General features: G+C 62.9%; 1 protein-coding gene across 1 annotated transcript; it reads left to right on the top strand.

Moving 5' to 3' along the window:
* Nucleotides 1–767: 767 nt before the first annotated feature.
* On the top strand, nt 768–24,029 carry ADGRA1 (adhesion G protein-coupled receptor A1). The gene is made up of 7 exons (XM_047762023.1): nt 768–1,114; nt 1,844–2,032; nt 8,985–9,112; nt 9,663–9,786; nt 13,596–13,741; nt 21,123–21,221; nt 22,064–24,029. The coding sequence occupies exons 2-7, from the start codon at nt 2,030–2,032 to the stop codon at nt 23,280–23,282; spliced, it is 1,719 nt and encodes a 572-aa protein (XP_047617979.1). The 5' UTR covers nt 768–1,114; nt 1,844–2,029; the 3' UTR covers nt 23,283–24,029.
* The last annotated feature ends 273 nt before the right edge of the window (nt 24,030–24,302 follow it).

Genomic DNA, 24,302 nt, shown 5'->3' on the forward strand with positions numbered 1-24,302 from the left:
GGAAGGTCTCCGCTCAGCGGGCAACTGGAAAATCATGTCAGCACTGGGGCCCTTGTCCCCTGCCTGAAGTTCGGGCCGGCTGCAGCATCCTACAGGGGACACGGGAATACTGGAAGGCTGGGGACATGGAGCGCTGGGGTCCTGGGTGGGCTGAGGCCCCAGAGCAGAGGGGTGCCGGCTCAGAGGTTCTGCTGGCTGGGGGCCCGCCCCCACCGCAGGCAGGATGCCGCTGTGTCCCCCGATCTCCCCTCCTCCCCTCCACGGCTCGCCTTTCTTCTGGGCGCCCGAGCACGGGGCTCTAACGCCCGGGGTTGAAGCCCGGGACCCTGGACGGGGCGGGGGTCTCTCCGCACAGCCGAGGCTCCTTGGCAAGCTCGCCCTGCTGACTCCCTCGGGCCGGGATGGGCTCGCGGGTTCACCTCTGTGGGGCCAGATTTGGATTCGGGACTCTTTTAAGGCGAGGACGGTGGGGACCCCTCCAAAATCAATGTCCTTGCTGGTATGTGTGTTCCCAGAGCCCTGGACGGACAGGGCTTTCCTTTAAGAAGAAAGGCAGCCACGCAGTCCTCCCTCCGCCTCCTCGCGGGGAGCCGGTTCCGTGCGCCTTGTCCTGCCGGTTGTCTCTTTAAATCAGCTCCGCAGTGTGATGGGCGGGCGGGCGGCCGGCCGGCCGGGAAGAACCCCTCCCGCCCCGCCTGCCGCAGGGAGCCGGGCCACCGCGCCGCCGCCATCGGCGCCTCCCCCATCCCCATGGTTACGGCGCCTGCTTCCGACCGACCGACCGTCCCTCGGCCCCGGCTGTCGCCTGTCGCCCGCCCGCCGCCGCCGCCGAGGGAGCAGGCGCCGCGGCCGCGGGCCTTCCTCCCGCGAGTTCGGGGAGCCGCCCGCGGAGACTCGCCTTGAAGGTCTGCGCCTCGGCTCCGACTCCTTCTCCCCGAGCGCAGCCCCACCGCCGCCGCGTCGCCGGCCGCAGCCTTGCAATCTGTTGATAACTCGCCCTGCGGGCTGCCGCCGGGGGAGGGAAAACTGCCCCCCGGACCCCAGGACGCGCCCCATCCCGCCGCCCACCCGAAGCCCAGGACCGTGGCCGCTCCAGCCGTTTTCGCCCAAATAGGTGAGAAGTTGGGCTGCGTTTCCCCCGGTCGCTGGGGTCTGCGCGGCAGGTGGGCCCTGGGCGGGAGGCGGCGGGTCGTGGGGAGGCAAGGTCGGAGCCCCGGCCCGCAGCATTCACGCCCCCAGCTATTTCCTGGGCTCCAGTGCCAACCAGGGAGGCGATTCCTGCTTTTCCAAATGCAGATTCTGAATAACTTTGGGTCAAGCTGAAGGTGTGAGGCCACCAACGAGAGCAGTCTTGGGGGTGGACTCCGGCCATACGGGTCTGGCCCCATCCAGGCAGCAGGAGCTTCCTCCTGCCCGGGGTCTGGCTGTTTGCTGGGAGATTCATTCAAGGTTTATTTGAGTCTCTCGACTTAAGCTGACAGACAGACATGCCACACGAGTCTTCTGCAGCCTGAGATGGGGCTGAGTGTCTTGTGCTGGGATGAGGAGCGGGGGTGAGATTGTCAGGTACGGAGAGGGATGCTTGTCCTGGGGGCAGTGACCCAGGCCCTGAGGCCCCAGGTCATCACCAGGACCTCTGCCTGCCCCAGACATGCCCTGAGCCAGACTCTGCAACAGGCTGGCTGGGTTGAAAGCAGTGGGGGGGGCGCAAACTTCGGGAGGTGCTGCTGCCAGCTGCACTGGGGTGGGGGCTGCCCTCAAGTGGGGGTGAGGGGGTGGGGGAGTGAGATGCAGGTGGCAGGGAGGACCCCCCCCCAACCCTGACTGTGCCCTGTCTTCCCAGATGGGGGCGGCCTCTCCACTCTCACCCGCCCCATCGCCAGCTCCCGGGCCTCGACCCCGTGGCGACTGTTCGGGACTTTGACCTTCTGGGTGGCCATGGAGGCTGGCGGGGAGAAAGGTGCGACATAAGCAGCTGGGCCGGCACCGTCTCTATCCCTGCTGACACTTCGGCAACTTCGCTGTGCTCATGGTGAGTACACGCCCTGGGGTCGGGGGCAGGGGGTGGCTGCCGCCCCCTGCTACGGGGTCCCAGGCAGGAAAAGCGAAAGCTAGTCACCGGGGGTCAGACTCAGCGGGGGGCACGTGCTGATCCTGCAGCGAGGAGCCGGAGCCGGTGGGGGGCCCCGGCCGGGAGGGGCAGACTGCAGGCCGCCGCTCCGTTGCTCCTCTGCTGGCGGCTCGGTGTGGATCATACTAATTAGTTGCAGGCGAGCTGCAAGGTTGAATCACTGAATCCACGGAGGAGACATGGCCCTGCCCCCACCCAGGCTCGACCTGTGATCTGTGAGGACCTCCCCCGGGCCCGGGCTGGGGTCCCCCCGCTCCTGTAGCCCCAGGCCCCACGCATGGCCCTCGCATTGCAGCCCTGCCAGTCCCCTTGCCGTCAGAAAGTTGGCTGAGCGGCAGGACGTAGGTGGGCTCCAGCAGAAAGGGGGTGCAGCTGCTGTGGGCAGGGAGTGGGGCCGTGTGGGGCTCGGCCTGAAAGACTCCAGAGAGGCTGATGCCAAGTAAAATACCGCGTTGTGTGTGGCGGGGGAGGGACAGCAGCTGGGCACGTGCAGAGAATGCCGATGGCCACGGGACAGTGTGGCTGCGGTGGCCGCGGCCTGGGCGCCGACAGTGGGTCGGGACTGTGAGCCTGACTCTTCACAAAGGAGGGGACGCGTGAGTCACTTGGTCATTTTCTTCCTGTTCAACCTGAAATGTCCAAACAAGGACAAGGAGGAGCTTTGGCCGAATGTCAGCACCGCCTGGCAGAGCTACCACGAGGCTCAGAGGCTGCTAGCTACAGCACCTGCCTTCCAGGGTCGGAGGGTGTGTGTCCCAGACCCAGCCCGGCGGCACCCCGAGCTCTGCGCCCGTTACCCGTTGCCCCACAGGCACCCCCCCAACATGGCCAGGGCCTCAGGGTTGGCTGTGCCTGAAGCTTTGCACCCTCAAATTTAGCTCCTCATTTGCAGGATGGATCCTGCCACTGGGTGAACAGAGCTGTCTGGGGTCGGGGGGAGGGGGGGGACTGACCCTCAGGGCCCACCCCATGTAATCCAGCCGTCCCAGTGCCAAGGTGTTGCTCAAGTCCATCCTGTTCCAAGCTGGCCTCTCCAGTACTGTGAGGACAGCTGAGTCGCCCTTGCCGGGAGAGTTTGGGATCTCGGCCGGGAGTTGGGTTTTTATTCCACAAATAACATTCACCCTGGAGAGAGTTCCTCAAAGGAATAGAGGTCGCCCAGCCTAATCTGTGGGGCTGCAGTTCTGCTGTGAGCACTTCCTGCACGTCTGTGAGCCTGCGGTGTAGACGCCTGGGCAGGTTCACCCCGCAGCCCCTGGGAAGATGGGGAGGAAAGCCAGTGAGGACATCGCCGGCCCTGCCCCCGAGGCTGCCACAAGCGGGGCACCTGCTTGGCCCTGGCATCGGTGACACCTGTGGGCGGCCGGCCAGCCTCCCTGCTCTGAGTTGAGGACTCCATGGTCTCCCGGAGGCCGAGACCGGAGCTGAAATTGCCCTGAGCTCCAAGCGCCTTCCAGCCGCCTCGCTGGGGTCCGCGCCTCCTTCTGAACCTTCTACCTGGTGCCCCAGGCCATAGGATGGGGAATACCCAGCCCTGCCCCTGGTGGGCCGGGGGCTGCAGGTAAAGCCGGGGCCACCCCCGCCGCGGCCCTGCCAGCGGCTCTGTCACAGCAGGTGAACAGGAGCTGGGCCACCCTGGGCTTCTGCGGGTGCTGTGGGGGCTCCAACACAAGCAGCTCCCAAACGCATGAGGCTTTGTGACCCTCGCCAGAGGCTCAGGCGGCAGCGCCCTCCAAGGGAACGAAGAGGCGGGCTGGCTCTGGAACGGGAGTGAAAGTGTCCTTTCTGTGTATGGAGCCTGGCGGCACAGCCTCTGCTCTCTGGCCACCCCTGTCACGGGATTAGCTGGGTGACAGCACTGGCCTGTGTGGTGCGGCCTCCTCACCCAGCATCCCCGCAGCCCGCATAGCCTCCAGCGGCGCTGGGAGGGCGAGGTCATCGGTCCCCCGCTCACTGACGCTGCGGCTCCCGCACCACAAAGACCCTCCAGGCGGCGTCGCTCCACGTGGCCCAGGCCCAGGAGGCAGCCGGAGCAGCAGCGCCCCCACTCGCTGAGTCCGGGGCTGACGTCGTGTGTCAGGATGACCTTGGCCGCGTCCTGAGGGCCCGGGGCCGGGACAGGGTGAGAGGCCCGGCCTGCCCCAAAGGCTGATGCTCAGGACAGCCCTGGTCCACACAGAAGGACCCACATCCGAACAAGCAAGGATGGACTCAAACCCCTGGGAGACCAGGGCTGGACGCAGGGTGGAGACCTGGGGCCTGGTGCCGAGGGTCAGCGGGGAGGCGGGGGGCCCAGCCGGTGGGACCCGGGCCAGGGCTGGGAGGGGCTCCCGCAGCAACCTGCCGGCCGCCTGCCCATGACACCCCCTGTTGCTTCCGAGGTTCAGTGATTTCCTCCAGTTTGCTGCTTTTTATTCAGTCCAGCATTTAAATGCCTAAAAACTTATAAGACCTGCCTTCATTTCACAGCAGAGAGGTTGTCGCCCACCTAACGCTTTCCCCTTAGTGTTGACGGTTTTAAGCAAGTAACCCCCCGTCTGGAAGGAAACTCCGTGCTATCTCTCCCTGTCCTTTCTCCAAAGTTCTTCATAATCCGACAGCCCACACAGCCTCAAAAGAAGACGGCAACAAACCACGTGAATGTCCAATTAGGGTAATTTGTGCTCCGAATAAACAAATTACTTATCTTTGCATCCGCCTCTCCCCCGGGATGTCCTCACACAAGGTTGGCGGATCCATCGGAAGGAATCAACATGAAAAAGCAGACAGGGACCGCAGGCTCACCAAGATCCGTCTCAGTCGAGCCCAGGAGAAGGGCCAGGCCTGCCCCCTCCAGCCGCCCACAGGCCGGTTCCGGCCGCCTCGCCACGCAGGGAGACGCCGCGCCCGGGCGCACCTCAGCCCGGACCGGAGGAGCTGCTTTGCCGGGTCTGATCGGACCATCGACGGCCGGCCTGACCGCTTCCCTCCTTTCTTCTTGTCTCTCTTAACATCCTGATCTGTTTGCAGAACATCCCAGAAAGGATAGGTCCGACTAAAACAGAGAAAGGGGACATGCCCGCAGACCAGCGGGGGCGGGGGCCGCTCCCTGGGACAGCACCTTGTGGCGCGAGGCCTCGCAGCTCCAGGGGAGGCCAGGCTGGCTTTCCCCGGAGAAGGAGACCCGCCTTTGCTGCGGCTCCTTCAGCATCTCTGCCCACCACCTGCAGGCACAGAAGGAGCTGAACCTGGGCTCTGGCCCCACAGGGGGCGGCTGGCCTGGAGCCTCGTCCCCTGGACGGCTGGTGGTGGCCTTTGCCTCCCCTTCCCCTGGCAGCCTCTCTGACCGCTCACCTGCCTTTCTGCCCCGCGGCCCATGCTCCATCCACCGTCACTGGTTCCCAAGGCTCTGCCAGCCCCCAAGCCTCCGAGGGTCCAGAGGCGCCCGTCCGACACCGTCTGACCACACGTGGGCTGTAGCGGGGTGTTGCCTGGGGAACACTTGCCAAGCAAATTCTTCCAAGAGGAACTTGAACATGTGTGAACTTTAAAATATAAAATATATCTCCCTTTTGTGTTACCTACTTTGAATTTTAAATGTCACCTCTAAAAATGTAGACGGCAATGTTGATAACTCGTTTGGAGGAAGAAAAAAATGACAGACCAAGTGGGATCGAACCTCTGTTCTCCTAAAACAGATATTGTGGGTGCATCTGCTCAGGGTTCAGAGACACCCCCCCCCAACCGTGAAGCCTCGGAGCAGGGCTCTGGATGAGAAGGAAGGGGCCCCTAAGGTGGGCAACCTCCAGGCCGTTCGAACGCCGGCCGGGCGTCATCCTTGGACGCGCCTCCAAGAAGTTCTCCTGCTGCTGGAAAACCGTTCTGATTCTTTCTCGGCTAACATCAAGGTTTGCGAACAAAAACTGGCCCATGGCTGCATCTGGAGGTGAGCTTGCCGCCAAGTGTCCCGGCCACTGCTCCTGCTTCCCGGTCCCAGGCCAGATGAGCGGGTGGCCCTGGGACCCAGCACTTCTGGCTTTACCCGGCCCCTCCCCAGAGAAGAGTCCCAGGTCTGACCTCAGTCCCGCCATCCACCAAGGCAACCGCTCCAAAATTCAAGGTACAAGAGTGCCCAGGGCAGGCAGGACGCCAGCGGGAGCCAGGCACCCCTGGGGCAACAAGGGCTGTGGTTTCGGGCCCCGCCCCCTCCACGTTCCTATAAAACAGCCCTTCTCCCCCAGGAGACCGCGCTCGCTTGGCACAGAGGCCCATCCTCACCCAGGCAGAGGCTCCTGGTTGCAGGATGAGCACCGTGGACTCCGCTGCTGTGGTGTCAGACCAGTGGGCCAGGCCGGGCCTGCCGAGATCTGACCACAGACCCTCCCCGAGCCCGGCCTTCCAGGCCAGCTGGAGCGGGCGGGAGCGCCAAGTCTCCCTTGGGGCCGCTGCAGCCTCTGTGTCCCGGTCACCTTGAGGCTGGTGTCTCTGGGCCGTCTCTCCTCCCGAGCTTGTGGTTTCGTGGAACTTGGGCTGTGTGCACCGCGTGCGTCCTCCTAAAATCCTGTGGGTCCAGCTGGGAGCCGTGTGGTTCTGTGCCACCCACAGCTGCCTGAAGATGCCCTGGCCCGTGGACGGTCAGAGCTGATGCAGGAGGGCAGCCGTGGTGTTCAGCCTGTCGTGTCCCAAGTGGCGTGCGCCCCTCCCTGGCCATCTGCTTATGCGGGGACAGGGCGTGACTTCTGGCTTCACTTGCCAACCAGGCCTCTGGGCAGCAGACACGGAGGGACCCTCTCGGCTCCAAGTCACTCAGAGCCTTTTCCCAGATGACTGGATCCTACCCACTGTGGTCACGACTGCAGAGGCCGCCTCACCAAAGCCCCTGCGCCGGGGCAAAGTCGGGGAGCAGAGGCCTGGCCGGGCCCCGGGTGGCTCCCCTGAGCACCTGCCCTGACCGGCTGACAGGGAGTGTCCATCACGAGAGAAGCGGCTTGGGCCCAGACACGCTAGCGTCCTGCCTCCCGCCGCCAATGGGCCAAGGCCCTCTGGGCTCGCCTCTCTGCCCCTGGCCTGACTCTGTCCTGGAGGAGCCACCAGCCACCTCCTGCTGCCCTCACTGCCTGGGAAGTGCCCATGGCACGTCGGGTCTGCCCTCGGCCTGGGCAGGTGCGTCAGCCGTGGACACCGCCGTGGTCTGGGGGAAGAGGGCCAGCATGGCGGCAGCCCCCCAGCCCTGACCCCAGCCCTGTCACAGCTGGGGCAGCCCAGGGCGTCTCACAGCGGATGCCGGTCAGCCGTCTGCAGGCCCGGCCTCCAGCCTGCCCTCCCAGAGCCCAGCATGCCCCTGGGGCCGGGGGAGCAGAGCAGGGGATCCAGAGCAAGGTCACCCTGATCTGGGCAGTGGAGGCAGAGCGCCCACCCCGGGGGGGCGGGGTCCGTCCCCGGGAGCGGCCGTGGCAAAGCCCACAGAGCAGGCAGCTTCCTCCTCACGCGCCTGGAGGCTGCACGTCAGGGTCCAGGTGCCCGCAGGTTGGTTTCAGCCGCGGCCCTGCCCCTGGTGTGTAGACGGCCCCTCCCCCGGCGCTCGGCGGCCTCCCTCTGGGCGAGGGCTGCTGTCCCCCTCTCACGGGGACGCCGGTCCTTCTGGGTCGGGGACATCCGGGGATCTTCTCTAACCTGAGCTGTGACCCTAAGTGCCCATCCCCCATGACTGTGGGGCAGCTCGGCCCCTAGCAGGGTCCTCGCCATATGAAACGTGCAGAAGGGGCTGATGCGGCAGAGGGTCAGGGGTCAGAGGTGGATGCCACCGGGTCCTGCCGCCCAGCCTCCAGCGCCTGCACAGCAGAGGAGGAGCTGGCCCCTTGGAGTCTTCCTCCAGCCCTGGGCGCACCTGGGAGGGTGCCTGGAGGGATGTGTCTGGAGGGGGTGCCTGGAGCGGGTACCTGGAGCAGGTACCTGGACGGGTGTACCTGGAGGGGGCACCTGGTGGGGGGTGTGCCTGGCGTGGGCGCCTGGCTGGGTACACCAACTTGCCTGTAGGCACATGTCCCTGCTACGTGTCCCGTCCTTGCCCTGAGAAGGCAGCTCCGAGGCAGCACCCTCCTGGCCTACTTTTGGGTGGCCTGGCCGCTGAAGCCGAGCACCCAACACAGTGGGGCTCACCTCCCTTACAGACAAAGGAAAAGGCCGACCTCCCTCAGCTCCGGCCGTGCAGCGAGGGGCAGCCTGCCCTCGGTTTTCCATCCTCGCAGGGGAAATCTGTGTCCTTTGAGCTCTGACCTTTGCCCCGTCGCCTGGGCTGGGGGACACGGTGGAGGGGGAGCCCCGGGGTTCTCAGTGGCTGCTCTTTCTTCACTGACCTGAGTCAACTCCGGGCGGACTTGCTGAAACTTGACAGAAAACCCTCCTGGCAGACACTCAGGGCTGCATTTCAGTGGGTGTGAGGCTCAGAGGGGGGTTGCAGTTCGTCTGAGCTGCTGCCTCCTGGGGGCGGGTTTATGCCATCAGGCACATGCATTGGATAGAAACGGGTGCCCGGAGCCCTGTCACCTCCGGGAGGCTGGGGCCAGGGCTGGGCTCTGCAGAAATGCTGCCCTCTGAGAGCTGGTAGTCAGAGCCCCACAAAGATGCCCTCGGCTGGGGCGCCCGATGGGTGGCCCACGAGGCCCCTGTGGGGAGCACTCCCAGGGGCCTTGCCCCTCCCCCCCCCCAGGCACGCTGCCTATTTCTGCTGAGACCTGCAAACCTCCACTCACTCAGGAAACGCCTCCAGCGACGCGCAGGGCAGAAGCAGGACCTGGGAGGACCCTGGCAGCGCTGCCACCCAGGTCGCGTCCCGGCTTCTCCGGTCGCATGGTCTGCTCTCTGTCCTTTCCAGGATTTGAGGACCGTCCTCTCCCTGCCCCAGCCCCCTGGGGAGTTCCTGCACCCCGTGGTGTACGCCTGCACGGCCGTCATGCTGCTGTGTGTGCTGGCCTCTGCTGTCACCTACATCGTCCACCAGAGGTAAGGCCCGCTGCCCCTTCGCCGTCAGCTGCAAGCCCCCCAGTGCCACCTCCACCCTCGCGTAGCAAGGAGGCCCTGGAAGGCACTTCACAGGTGGTCAGCCAGCTGGAGCCTGCCTGGTGCCCGAGGGGGCCTGGCAGCGGCTGCGGAGGACCCAGTGCTGGGGGACAGCCGTGCCTTCCATCCCGGGCGCCCCTGTTCTGATGAAATCAGGTGACACGCTTTCTTCCTCCAACGGCACCGTGTCAGCTCAGGCACCCTGCCGGCCCCATCAGTGGGAAGTTAGGGCAGCTGGCAGAGCCCTTCGGCAGCTTTGCCCTCGGCCTTTCATCCTGAGGGGCGTCTGGCTGGTTTCCTCCTGGGCTGCGGTCCCGGCCGCCTCTGCACCAAGTGACGGCCTCACATGAAGACTCCCCGGGACATGCGGGGAGGGTCCTGGCCGCCACCTGCGTCAAGTCCGTAATCAAAGTCACGGGTAGCCCCTCGGCTGTGGCCATGCCAGCTTCGCCCAGAAAGGCCGGTTCCTGACACGACACCTCCGTTCCCGCAGCGCCATCCGGATCAGCCAGAAAGGCCGGCACGCGCTCCTGAACTTCTGCTTCCACGCGGCGCTGACCTTCTCCGTGTTCGCCGGCGGCATCAACCGCACCAAGTACCCCATCCTGTGCCAGGCGGTGAGTGCTGTCGGGCTGCGTGTCCCTCCAGAGTCCGAAGTGTTTGCCAGCTTTCCCACCAGAGGGGATGCGGTGATGGTTAGCTTGGCTTCGAGGTGGTGCCCGGGCGTTTGTCCCGGTGCCTCTCGTGTCGGGGACATTTAGGCGTCTGGTGTGCCTGGAGCAGTTCTTCCCCGTGTGAATCTGACTGCTTTGCTCGGGTGTGATCGTGTTATGTCATTTATTTTCCAACTGGACAAGCTTTCTCCCAGGCCCACGGTGGGGTGTTGACTAGATGCTCGTGGTCCAGCCGGTGGGCTCGGGCAGAGCAGGATGTGGCGCCCTTCCTTCAGGGACCGGTGGGGCGGGACACCAGGGAGGATGCTGATCCAGGAGGGCAAGCTCTGTCGCTGGCGGGTCCCCAGGGATTCCCAGCCTCGGAAGACCCCCGGGGGCACGGCAGCGCTCGCTCTGGAGTGGAGGGGGGCTTTGACCCTCTGGAGCGTGGAGAGAATTCACAGAAGGACCTCCAGCTCCACAGCCCTGCCCGACCTGCCATGAAGGGCAGAGCAGGAGCTACCCTGGTCCTGATGGCGCTCAGAAGAGGCCCTTCTGTCAACTGTGAGTCGAGGACAGAAGCCCAGGTGCCTTTGCAGCTGGACACCAAGTGGACACTGGGTGGGGGCGGCCCACAGCCCGCAGGGCATCCTGCTCCTCTGGTGGGCACCATCTGCCTGGACCACGTGGAGGGAGCATCTCCCTGTCCACTAGGACGTCATAGGCTCCCTTACGGCCTTGGTTGGTTGAGTGAGTTCAACAAGAGTTTGTTCCAGCTACGGGGCTGCTGAGCCTAATTATCTGACACCTACTGACCTCAGTGGCTGTCTGTCCACACAAAATGACGTGTCTGCCGGCACAGATGGCAGCGGCTGGCAACTCATCTGGGTACCAGTGGGCAAGAGGCTGTTGCCGCAGGGGGGCCTCGGGGAAGAATTGGGCTGTGAGCTCCTGGCTCCACACCCTCCCACCTGCAGGCAAGGGGCAGGCCGTGAGACAGGACCCAGGGGCCGGCAGCCCAGCCTCCCCAGTCCTCCACACAGCAAAGACGTCACTTTTCTGCGAATCCATGTCAGGGCCAGCTGTCCCATCTTGGGAAGCTGATTCTGCCACCTGTTCCTGGGCCCCAGCAGAAGAGTCACCAGCACATCCCTGAAAAGCACGCTGAGAGGCAGACACGCTTCTGCAAGCCTCTTGATAGTGTGGAAACACCCTCCGGGAGAGCCCTGGGAAATCCAATTTACCGTCCACCCGCGACCACCTGCGGAGGCCCGGAGCCGTCTGGAAGCAGTGAAATGGACTGTGATCTTTATGTCCACACTTTGCCTCCAGCGATCCACCTGCTGAGACCCTGCGGTGAAGCCAGCACCAGGCTCCTCCGAGCCTCAGCCAATCACGGCCCCGTGGCCTGGGAGCCCCCCATCGCACACACAGCTGGGCTCTGTCCCCAAGTCTGCCAGCCCAGACGGGGGCTCCAGGAGGCCAGGTGTCCTCGTGGTGACCAGGGCCCGGCTGGTCCAGCCAGTTGGACCCCCAAAGTGTGGGGTGGGGAAGGGCAGGCCTGGGGTCTAGAGGGGCAGGGTCTGCAGAAGCCCCCTCGGTGTGAGACACACCCCGTCCGCCCGCGGTGATAGCCTCGGGCCCCAGCAGAGGAGCAGCCCCAGCTCCGAGTCAGCACCAGCCTGGCCAGAGACTGCGTTTCTGGAAGGAAGCGGGGGCGTCCCTCACCCACCTGCAGACATGGGGGGCGGCCACCATAGCGCCCCTTGGGAGGGGCCCACTGGGCGCAGGCTGAACGCTGCCCACGGAGCATGGCGGGAGCCAAGAGCAGGTGCAGACCGCTGCTGGGGCGGGGTGGCCCCAGGCACGGGGACCTCAGGAGCCCTCGGGGGCCTTCTCCCAGTGCCTGCCCACTTGCAGACACAAAGAGGGGTCCGTTCCTACCCCAGGGTGAGCCAGGCCCGCCCACCACGCGTTGGAGGAGGGAGAGCCCAGGAGGCAGCCCAGAGCCAGGATGGCGCCCGGGCATTTGGTCAGACGTCTTCCGGGGCGTGTCTGTGAAGGTGTTTCTGCCTGAGATGAGCACCTGAACCGTGGGCTCAGGAAGGCAGGACACTTCCCACCGCGGACCTGGACAGAGCAGGATCTGAGCAAGAGACAGCCCTGGACGCCAGACCCTGCCCTTGCGCTCAGGCTCTGACGGAGACCACCGCGGCCACACTGCCCGCTGCAGATTTGGGGCCTCTCAGCCTCCGTGATTACATGAGCCAATTCGTTAGAGTAAATGTGGTTCTGCCCCGGTCAGCAGCCAGGCCTGTGGCCACTGCGACACCAGAACAAGCCACAGCTCAGCACCGCCCAGGGCTGGGCGCAGCCAGGCTCCTGCAGCCAGCTCTCCCCATCCAAGCATCATTCAGCATCACAGGGAAATGATGCACGAGCGAGGTCCAGAGCCCCGGATGGCTGGAGAGAACAGCGGTTGTTATGGCAATGGAGCGGTGACCGTGAGCCGTTGAGGGGCTACGTGACATCATGAACACAGTGGCCGCCCTGGGCCCAGCACGAGCCCCGTGCGTCAGCTCCGGCCTTGCATCCAGAAGCGTGGGCTGCAGCCAGGATGGAGGGGGAGGCTGTCTGGGAGCCACGGTGATGACCCTGTGACCTCTCCACGTGTCCCGCCCAGAGCTGGCGACAGACAAATCCGCAAACCTGCACAGTCTGGGCGACGCGCAGAGCAGAGGCCCGGGGGCAGGGTGACTGCACCCCCCTCTCCTCCGGCCGTGGGTCAGCTCCTGGGCCCCAGGACGGGGCTCCTCCCGAGGACTCACCTCTGATGGCTTCTCTTTATGAATGGTGGCAGCCCCTCTGCCGTCCCCTGAAAAGGAGGTCAGACGGTCCCTCAGTGGAGGGTTGGGCCTTCACGGTCCCCTTTCCTCCTTTTTCTGGCACAGGGTCTCCCGGCCCCGCCCTTTCCAGCGCCTGCTCCTCTGGGCCAGGCTGGGGTGAGGCCGTGAGCTCGAGGCCGCCAGCACACACGGCCTGTCACATGGCCCAGGCCAGGCCACACGTAGGCTGGACCGTCCACCTGCAGGGGGCCGTCAGAACCTGTAAACACAGCCCGAGGATGCTCCCTCCCACTCACGAAACTCGCCAGTTTTTCCGGAGCTTTCTCCCAAGTAAAAGCTGCACTCTGGGTTTGACGCATCATTAGACCGGCTGGGTGGTGCCTTCGTTCAGAGAATCGCTGTATTCCCCAAACGTTCCTGGCCTTTCCAATTACAGCCGTGTTTCACTTGTCATTACGAGTGTCGGTCGGGTCGTTACCTGGAGACGCCGGGGTGGAGACGACAGAAGAGCTGAAGCAGGGCCGCTGGCCAGGGGCGGGCCCGTCACCTCCGGGCCCCGCGGCGCTTTACCTCGTCCCAGGGCCCTGCACGGCGCCCTGAGCGACCCCGAGGGGCCGAGCCGCCCGCCCCGACCACAAGGCCCGGGTGCTCCACTCAGACCGCGCCCCGTGCTGTGGGCCGCCCACCCTGCCCTGCAGGAGAGCAGAGCGACCGGTCCTCGCAGCCCACGGTGGCCCTGGAGCTCAGAAGCCCCTGTGAGGCACGGCGACTGCCCTCCTGCCAGACTCACTGTCGCTTCTGAGCTGCCTTCTGAGGATGCAAAGGAGGACGGGCCGGGGCCCGGGGGAGGGCAGCTGGGGAGGGAGCGGGGGAGGGCTGGCACCTGGGGGCGGGGCGGGGGGGTCGGCTGACTGGCTCTCCCCCCAGGTGGGCATCCTGCTGCACTATGCCACACTGTCCACCATGCTGTGGATCGGAGTGACCGCCAGGAGCATCTACAAGCAGGTGACCGAGAAGGCCCCACTGTGCCCGGGGGCAGACCAGCCGCCAGAGCCCAAGCAGCCCCTGCTCAGGTACTGAGCGCCTGCCCGGCCGCCTCCACCCCCGGCCCTGGCCCTCCCCCCCCGGGGTCTCGGCAACCTGGCCGCAAGGAAACGTGAGGGGTGGCCTGGGACAGGGTGGGGCGCCGGGGCCGGGGGGAAGCCCGGGAACAGGGCGCGGGTGTGGGGAAGGGCAGCCTGCGGCTCGGCTCCCGGGGGCTGAGCGGCGGGTCTGTGCGTGGAGCCGGCTCCGCGGGGGTTATTCGTGGTCTCAGCGAGCTGAGAGGGGAACTTGTTCTCTAGGCGACCACAAGGCCTGGGCACGGATTTGCAAGGGGCCCTGTCCCAGCCAGTCAGCCCCTTCCTTCCCGGGCCAGGAGGGTTCCAGGAGGACGGGGTGGGAGCCCCAGACTCCAGGCTCTGAGCCAGGGACCCTAGGGGAGCCTGTGGGCGATCTCAGCTTCTTTAAATAAGGACACACCTGCCCCTGTCACCAAGCAGCCGACCTCACATAGTTTTGCTGGGCTCTGCCGTTCACTTTTCTGAGCCAAGACTGAATCCAAATGAGCCATTGGCAAGAGCCAGGCTCAGATGGGCCTGGTGGCCCTGAACCTGGGCACCGCCTGCCCAGAGCCGCCCGAACTGCCCCCTGAGCTCGGCGAGCAAGAGCCTTGACCGCTTGCCGCTGTCGGCTCGTGCAGGCCCCCATCTTGGCCAGAGGCTGCCCTGGCCTGGGGCCGGGGGGTGGGGGGGGCGGGGGGGCTGGACGTCTGGGAGACCTTTGTCTGGGGTCCCTGAGATGGCCTCACGCAGTTGTCCCCATGAAGTTGTGGCCTGTGGGTGGGCCGCGCACGCCAGCCCCTCAAACGGGCTCCGGCCTCAGATCTGAAGGGTGGCCGGCCCGGCCTCAGCGAGCCCGCAGCCTGGAAGACGTGAGCTCAGGCAGACGCACAGCTCGCTGGTTGTTCAAGCGAATAGCGCGACCCCGGCAGAAGCGGCTGACACTGGCGTGCAGATGAGCGACCAGGGGGTGGCGCTCGGCCGCGGCCGGGGCGGGGGGTGGGGGTCGCCCATCCTCTCCCCGCTCCTGCCGGGGAGGCCCCAGGCCCCCCGGGTTCAAAAACCACCCTCAGAATGGTCTGGAACTGACTGGCGCGTTGCCTGCTGTGTGGGGGGATGCGGTGGAGCCGAGTCATGCTGGGCTTTTCTCCGATGGCCTCCGTGTGCGCGGAACCTGGCCGGGCCCCAGCCGCCCCGTCACCGCGTCGGGAAACCGGCGGCTCCTCCTGGTGCTGCCCGGAGAGCACTGCCACTCCTCCCTCGGGGTCCGCTTCCTTTGGTACAAGAAGCCTTGACACCGGGCGACTTCCACCAAGGGCCGTGGCCCAGGAGCTCCCTGGGCGCTGGCACGCCCGTCACACCCCCTCTCGGCAGGCGCGGGTGTGGGACGTCGGCTTCGGGCTCTGTCTCGGGCCTGCCCCGCGCTGCTCTCCCGCCCCGGCTGGTGGCAAACGCGATGGGCCTGAGACGTCCCTGGGGGACCAGAGGCTGACTGCGGGGGCCCCAAAGCCTGGGAGACTCGGTCAGGGGATTTCAAAGCCGTAAACTAGGACAGAAAGAATTCTTAAATGTGCTGAAACACGAGTTCCCATGTGACTCAGCAGGTTAAGAATCCAACTAGTATCCATCAGGACACAGGTTTGATCCCTGGCCTCGCTCAGTGGGTTAAGGATCCGGTGTTGCCGTGAGCTGTGGTGTAGGTCACAGACGTGGCTCGGATCCAGCATTGCTGTGGCTCTGGTGTAGGCCGGTGGCTACAGCTCTGATTAGACCCCTAGCCTGGGAACCCCCATATGCTGCAGGAGCGACCCTAGAAAAGGCAAAAAGACCCCCCCAAAATAAATAAGTAAATAATTAAAAATTAAAAAAAAAAAAGACAAGGAAAAAAATACCAAAGCTGAAGTGGGAGACCTCAATCCTGGAGTCAGAAACCTGAGGATGCGTGGTCATTGTCTGGCAAACAATTTCTGCCCACACCCTAGAGGGCAGCATGCGTGGAACTGGGGACAGATGGGAGATGTGTGTCCCTGGGGGGGTGGAGGTGGGGGTGGCTTGCCATCTCCTAGGGACATTTCATCCTGGGGACTTGTGCCTCTTTCCAGTGGACACGGCCTCGTGTCCTCCCAGAAGCAGATGCCACGATGGGGTGAAAGGCACCAGATGTGGGCCACGAAGCTGCCAGCCCAGGTCCCCAACGGCAGAGGCTGGCTCCAGCCTGTGCACCTTGACCCCTCCAGGAGGGCCGGTGGACCTGGGCCGGCGTGGACAACGGCTGTGTTTGCTGACAGAGAGGGAGCCCGGGCTGAGCCGTAATAAGCGGGCAGGGATCCCGGCAGGCGTCCGACCGCGCCCCAGGCCACGCACAGCTGAACCTGACCAGCTCTGCTGGGGGCTCTGCAGGGGGCTCTGTTCTCTCCATCTCAGAATGAGGCCATGAGAGCCCCTTCCCACCTTAGAATCCAGACTCCTGGGCTTCCCTGTCCTTTAAATGCTGAGACCCTTTGCACCTGCCAGGTGCTGGCTGTCCTTTGCTTCGTCCCAGCGCCCACGTGCCCTGGGCAGGGCCTTGCCCTGTAATTCCACTTCTGCTCACAATTCTGTCATTTCCACCTGGGATGGCGCATTTCTGAGTAGTGTATGCCAAGTTAGGTTTCTGTTTTCTCTCTCTCCTTTTTTTTTTGTCTTTTTGCCTTTTTTAGGGCCGCTCCTGCGGCACATGGAGGCTCCCAGGCTAGGGGTCTAATCAGAGCTGCAGCTGCGGGCCTATGCCAGAGCCACAGCTCACGGCAACGCTGGATCCTTAACCCACGGAGCAAGGCCAGGGATCGAACCTGTAACCTCATGGTTCCTGGTCGGATTCGTTAACCACTGAGCCACGACGGGAACGCCTAGGTTTCTGTTCTTGATGTGACAAATTACTGCCAAATTAAAACAACACAGGTTAATTACCACACAGTCCTAGAGATCAGAAGTCCAAAGTCGGCCTCCCTGGTGTGGGCAGGGCTGGCCCTTCTGGGGGCACCAGCACGGGATCCTTTTCTGCGCTTTTTCCAGCTTCCAGAGGAAGGCTCGTGGCCTTGCCAGCTCTGGGGTTACGACCTCACTGGTGAGGCTGTGGGGCTGGAGTGGCTGTTACCCGGTGAGGAGGGCCCCCGGCCACTGGCCAGCCTGGCTGCTGCAGGAGGGTCGGTGTCCAGCATGTCCACAGGGCTGAGCGCCCGGCCCTGAGCCGAGGTGCCGGCGGCAGCCTCCAGTGCCCTCTGCTGACCGAGCCGGCCCCGCACAGCAGGTGTGGACTTGGAGCTACAACTGCTCAGGAAAAGGCCGGATGAAGCTCCCCGCCGAGGGGGAGGTGCCCGCTGGCTGGAGGGGGCCTGGCCAGAGGTGACAGGGAGGCCTTGCCGGACTGGGGGGCGCGGGCTGGCCCAGGCTGCTGCTTCAAGGGCCTCCGGGAGGCAGTGGGCCAGGTGGGCCAGGACTGTCCACTGGCCTGGAGACCCGTCCAGCCCTGGGAAGCACTGGGGAAGGAAGAGGTGTCAGGGTGACTATGGTGGGGTCTCCAGGCAGGTTGTCCCCCGGGACTGTGACCCTTCTCCATCTTCCCTGACACCAGAGGAGAGACCACCCAGGGGCCGCTGCTGCGAGGTTTTGCGGGGGCTCCCCTGGGCCCTGGGGCCGGCCGGGGGGCTGCAGGCTTGAGCACGGGGCCCTTCCATGCCTGTCACATGGCTCAGGGACGCCCTCTGATGCCACGCGCTAAAGGGGCCTCCTAACTGTGCCGGGATTTCTGTCCGTGGAGCCCCGTCAGCGGCGGGAGCAGAGCTGCGGCATCACAGGGCGGGGAGGCCAGCAGGCCGGTCCCCCAGGCATGTGCTCCCCTGGGGAGGCTTCCTCAACTGCGTGACGCAGGCGGGGACAGTCCCTGTGGTTTTATCTGGCTTGGCCCGCGCCACGCTGCACTGGCTGAGCTGGAATCACCACGGCTGTGCGAGGCCTGCAGACACTGCTCGGTTCCCTCCAGCAGCACCACGTCCGTGGGACCATCCCCGTGCATCTGGCCCGTGGGTGGCCCCTCACTCGGGCCTTAGGCCACACTGGCCTGGCTCCTTGGCCAGCTGCCTTCCCTTTTTCTTCTGCTCTGGCCTGGCCACGTGGGTCGCGCGCTCACATCTGCAGCCCCGGCAAAGGCCCTGGGGGCTCAGGGCCTGCCCCCCTGTGGAGAGTGGCCATGGAAACAGATGAACCTGCTGCACTGGCAGCTGTGTGAAGGGGGCTGGGGGCGGGGGGGGGCAAGACCCCCCCCCTTCACGGAGAACATGCAGGTGACAGGTGCGCATGGAGCAAAACAGAAGGTGGGGGCGAGTCTGGAGCCGCAGCAGGAGGGCCCTGGGGTCTGGGCAGAGGAGAAGAAGGGAGGCCGCAGGCAGGAGGCGTCAGGCAGGCATCCGAGGGCTGAGCCTGGAGGGGCTGCAGGCGGGGGACGGGAGGCACCCGGTCACCCATCACCGGTTGTCATTGGACTGAAAGTGCTGCCCCAGCGGGCTTGGGTTTGCTGTTTCCCGTCTCCCCGACTCTTGCCTTCTCTGAGGAGCCCGGCCTCGCCCCTGGAGGGGGCCCAGTGGCGAGATCCCTCACTGGCCCAGGCGGCGGAGCTGGGCATCCTGTCAGCGGTCAGCTTCCCTTCCAGGACCACAGTGTCCTGAGCTGTGGCTTCACAGTACATCCTGCAGTTGAACGAAGTGACCCTCTGTCTTTTTCCAAGACAGCTTTAGCTGCTCTGGGCCCTCTACATTTTCTCATAAATTTTAGAATAACCTTTTCGGCTTATAAAAGAGAACCTGCAGTTTTTTTATGACGCAATGAATTTATTACATGTGCAGTTGTACAATGATCATCACAATCCAGTTTTATAGGATTTCCAGCCCTCAACCCCAGCGCATCCCCCCACCCCCCGAACGGTCTCCTTTGGAAACCAGAAGTTTTTCAATGTCTGTGAGTCAGTTTCTGTTCTGAAAAGAAGTTCCGCCTGTCCTTTTTTCAGATTCCAAGTGTCAGTGAAAGCATTTGATGTTGGTGTCTCATTGTATGGCGGTCTTCACTTAGCGTGATAACTTCTAGGTCCATCCATGTTGCTAAAAATGCCGGTATTTTCGTTCCTTTTAATGGCCAAGTGATATTCCATTGTGTATGTGGACCACATCTTCTTGATCCACTCCTCTGTCGATGGACATTTGGGTTGTTTCCATGTCTCGGCTACTGCAGATAATGCTGCAGTGAACATCGGAGTCCATGTGTCTTTGAGAACAAGCTCACTTTGCATTTCTGTGATATTTCTTTCTTGTCCCGGACGTTTTCTCCTCTTCACTAGGTCCTACATTTCATCAGCTGACGTGTTGGCAGAGATGTTTGTGTCTGTGTGCATGAGGGCCATTGTTTGCTACTAACTTTTCTAAGCATCTCTGTCTGGATTTGGTGCTGGCCTCTTAGGCTGCGTCAGGTGGTGGCCCCTTCTCCTTCATTTTCTGCAAGAGCTGATGGCAGATTTGGTCCTTCCCTCTGTGGACATGTGACACTCAAGGGCCTGGTGTTTTCTCTGGGGGATGTTTGTGGCTATTGGAGTCAGTCTTTTTACTAGAAAGAGGGTATATTCAGATTTTCTAACACTTCTTGTTTCTGTCTTGGTAATTTTTTTTTTCTCAAGTAATTTCCTCATTTCATCCAAGTTGCTAAATAGTTAGCCTACTATTGTCTAGAATATGCCCTTATCTTTCAGTGTCCATGGGGGGCAACACTGACCCCTCTTTCTTGACGCAGTTTGTATACTCTTTACCTCTGATCAATCTGGCTGGGAGGGCATAGTCTTGCTGGTTTTTTTTTTTTTTTCTTCAGGAAATCAATTTTGGCATGATAATTTTCACTATTTTCTGTTTTCTTTTTTTGTTTCTTTCTGCTCTGATTTCTGTCCTCTCTTTCCTCCTGGTTACTTTGTGTTTTCTTCCTTGTCAACTTGGACTCTTTGGTCCCTGAACTTTAAACCTTTCTTTTTCCCTCATAAAAGTATTCATAGCTATGAATGTACCTCTAAGCCCTGCTTTAGCTGCATCCCAGAAATAATTATGCTGTATTTTCTTTCTCATCCTTGTTAAAATACTTTCTAAATTCCCTTGTGATTTCTTCTTTGATTCATGAATTTTTTAGAAGTATGTCATTTCATTTTCCAAATATTTGTGGTTTTCTTAGTTATTGCTATTAAATTCTAAGTTAATCTCATCATGATCAGAGAATATACTCTGTAACTTCAATCATTTTAAACTTATTGAGACTCTTTTATGGAGCATCACATTGTTTGTGATGTTGGATATATCATGCACATTTGAAAAGAATGAATGCTGTGCAATTATTGGGTATGATGTTCTAAAAAGAGCAATTAAGAAAATGTGATTACTATTATTATTCAAATTTTTTCTTTACTGATTTTTTTTTTAACCTACTTGTTCTAGCAATTGCTAATAGAGGGGAATTCAAATTACCAACTATGATTTTGGAATTGTTTTTTCTCCTTTTAACTTTGCCCACTTTTGCCTGACATATTTTGAGTCCTCCCTATGGTGCCCACTGTGAACTAACATTATTATACAATGTCCCTCTTTCTTCTCTTAAAATTTACTGTCCGGTATTGATGCAGCCATTCTGGCTTTCTTGGGCTCAGTTAGTGTGGATAGCTTTTCCATCCATTCACTTTCAACTTCTCTGTGCCTTTTTATTTTAAATGTTTCCTTCTGTTGTAGACAGTACATAGCTGGGTCTTGCTTTCTTGCTATTGTTAATTAATTCTGATGATCTCTGCCTTTGAATTGGAGTGCCCAGTGGGATGAGCACATCTGCCTGAAGGGGGCCTGGGCAGCTGACCACAGTGTCCATTGCAGTTCTGTCCCCTGTGGAAGCATGCAGCCCCCTCCTACTATGACCACTTCCACTCAGGGGCTTCATATTGTTCTTGTTCTTTCTGCCACACGAGCCAGAGCACAAGATGCCCCCAGACTCATGTGCTGGGCCTGGCCAGGTCACCTCTGCATGGACGTGGCAGCTGTGGAAGAGGACCTGGGGAACAGAGGGGGAAGGGGAGACGGGGATGTGGGGGTGGAGGGGTGGGGATGTAGGGGAACATGGGGGTATGGAGGTGGGGGTGTGGGAGGTGTGGGGATGTTCAGATGGGGGTGGGGACATGGGGGATTTGGGGAGGCCGAGTCAGGCTGGGCCGGTGCCACCCGGACAGCTGCTTGGCCAGGGAAGGCAAGGGGGTGGCTGCCCAGGACACAGGTGGTTCCGAGGCAGTGAGAAGCCCCTCCCACAGGTTCTACCTCATCAGTGGAGGGGCTCCTTTCATCATCTGTGGCGTCACAGCTGCCACGAACATCAGGAACTACGGGATGGAGAACGAGGCCTCTGCATAGTGAGTACCAGTGCCGGGCGGGTGGAGGGCAGGCTGGGCTGCCACCCTGCGTGGACCCAGCCGTGCATGGGAGCCAAGGCGCACCTCTGGACCACCCCCACCCCATGGGCACCCGGCCCCTCTGAGCCCCTCCCTCTCAGCACCCCACACCTAGCTCTGTCACCTTCAGTGTCACCCACATGCCCAAAGCTCCCCTGGCCTCCAAAGCAGGCCTCCCCAGAGGGTGGGGCGTGCCTCTGCTCAGTGGCCCTGCCCGGTCGCTGCTGCCTGACCCTGACCTCAGTGGGGTGGAGGGGGCCTGGGGGAGGCGGGCAGCGCTGGCCTCTCCCCACAGCCTCCCTCCTGCACTTCACAGGGTAGCCTCTGGGGAGCAGGGGGCGGCCAAGCACCTGCGCTCACATGCACGTAGTGCCAGGCCCAGGTTGCAGCATAGCCCCCAGCAGCCCCTGTGACGCTGGAGCCCCTGGCACTCCTCCCTCAGTCACCCTGGGAGGACAAAGCCCTGTTCTTTCTGGGCCCCACCCCTTCCTGGGCTCAGCCCTGGGGATGCTGCTGAAGGTGAGAGGAGAGGCAGCCGCCCGAGAAAACACTAGCAGAAAAGCAAGACCGGAAGAGGCTCGAAACCCAGGCCACACCCCCGCGCCCCCAGGCTGCTGTCCCCGCCAGCTCTGCGACCACAGGGTGGGCGGGCCAGGTCCCGAGTTTGTGTGGTTCCTCATCACACAATGACACTCCCAATAGAAAATGTCCTTGTCCCCAGAAGCTCAGGGACACAATGACCCCTAGTCTGACCAGGTCCTCTGCCCGCTGTGAGCCCTCGCTGACGCGCTGTCCCCTCACAGCTGCTGGATGGCCTGGGAGCCCAGCCTGGGCGCCTTCTATGGGCCGGCGGCCTTCATCGCCCTGGTCACCTGCGTGTACTTCCTTGGCACCTACATCCAGCTGCGGCGCCACCCGGAGCGCAGGTACGAGCTTAGGGAGCGGACGGAGGAGCAGCAGCGGCTGGCGGGGCCCGAGGACGGCCAGGGCCCTGGGGCCCCGCCAGGGACCCCTGCCCGCGATGCCCTGGCTGCCTCGCTGCTGCAGAACGAGCACTCATTCAAGGCCCAGCTGCGGGCCGCCGCCTTCACGCTGTTCTTGTTTGTGGCCACGTGGACCTTCGGGGCGCTGGCCGTGTCTCAGGGCCACTTCCTGGACATGATCTTCAGCTGCCTGTACGGCGCCTTCTGCGTGACTCTGGGGCTCTTCATACTCATCCACCACTGTGCCAAGCGGGATGACGTGTGGCATTGCTGGTGGTCCTGCTGTCCCTCCCGTGGGGACCCCCATGCCACGAAGCTCGGCGCCTGCCCTGCGCTTGATGCCAACGGGGATGCGCTGGGCCATACGGCCTGCCTGCAGGACTCGCCATGTCCTGGCAAGGCGCTGGGCTTCGGCCACCCGCCAGCCAGCCACTGCAAGATGACCAACCTGCAGGCCAGCCAAAGCCATGTCAGCTGCCTGTCGCCGGCCACGCCCTGCTGCGCCAAGATGCACTGTGAGCAGCTGATGGAGGACGCGGCCCACGTCCACGTGCACGAGGAGGATGCCTTTGGGCACGACCCGCACCTGCACAGGTGCCTCCAGGGCAGGACTAAGCCTCCATACTTCAGCCGACCCCGGGCGGCTGCGGCTGAGCAGGAGTGCGCCTTCCATATCCCATCCAGTCTGGACGGCAGCCCCCGCAGCTCGCATACGGACAGCCCCCCCAGCTCGCTCGAGGGCCCTGCAGGGCCACACCCACTGGCCTGCTGTGCCCAGGGCGACCCCTTCCCCCTGGTTAGCCAGCCCGAGGCTGCCGACTCCAGCCCCGTGCTCTACAGCTGCCCCCCGCGGCCAGGCAGGGAGGCGGCCCACGGCCCCGGCCACTTCCAGATGCTCCGGAGGACACAGTCCCTGCCCTTCGGAGGCCCGGGCCAGAACGGGTTGGTCAAGGGCGACCTGCGGGACGCCACACCCTACGGCTCTGACAGCACGGGCAATATCCGCACGGGGCCCTGGAGGAACGAGACCACGGTGTAGCGGGCAGGGCTCCGCCACCTTCGCCCACGTGGCCTGGGTGCACTTCAGAGCAGAGCCCGGCCCTCTGCCACACGACCAAGCCTGGCGGTGCCCCCCACTGACCCTTTGGTTGGCACGACCCCAGCAGGAAGACGCTTTGGGCCACGTCTGCCTCCACGAACCCTGAGCCAGACAAGGTGTCCCCGTGCAGAGTCCCCACTTTCTGTCCCACGGTGCCCAGCCCCCAGGCAGCCCAGGGACAGATGGGGCAGGGGTTCTAGCAGGACCTACCCCTGGCGCCCAGCGTGCCTCCCTGCCACCCCACCTGCTGGTGACCAGCCCAGTCGCCGCAGGAGGCACCACCCACATTCCTAGCGTTTCGCGTTTGTGCTGTCAGGTCTGGTTCCTGGGGGCGGGCAGCCTGCTGGTCAGTCCAGAGCACGCTGGGCAGTGGCCCTAGGCCCCTCCGTGGCCGCAGGAGCTCGCGTCAGCACCCCCGCCCAGTGACGTCCCCACCTCGGCCCGTCCTGAGTGCAGGCCCAGCGCCCCCAGGCCTGAGAGCACTATGGACACTAAGGTCGCAAGAACGGAGGGGCCGCCGGTGGCCCGAGGTTTTCCAGGGAGCCAGTGGGCCTCCGAGGGGCCCGTGCCTTTGGAAACACCCAAATGTCCTTTAATGTAGACTCGACTTCCGTCCAGCGCCACCAGGGCTGGCTCCCACCTCCTACCGTGGCCGTTCGGGACAATAAAGTTCCTGCCACAGAAAGAGAGGGTCTATGAGCAGTTCCATGAACATCTGGGCACAGAGCTGGGCCTCAGAGGACCGTGATCCTTCTGTGACAGCAAGGGGCACATCCCACAGGAGGGCGTCACGGGTCCCCACGGAGACAGAAGCCCCGACGCCCAGGGGGATGCGGGTGTGGGCCCTGCAGCTGTTCCTGCCTCCTCCCCGCCCCCAGGTCTGGACACATGTGCAGACAGATGCTCCACACACACACACACGCGCGCGCGACACGTGCCCACACGCACACAGTACCCCGA

The sequence above is a fragment of the Phacochoerus africanus genome, chromosome 15 (genome assembly GCF_016906955.1).
Source record: "Phacochoerus africanus isolate WHEZ1 chromosome 15, ROS_Pafr_v1, whole genome shotgun sequence".
NCBI classification, from domain to species: Eukaryota; Metazoa; Chordata; class Mammalia; order Artiodactyla; family Suidae; genus Phacochoerus; species Phacochoerus africanus.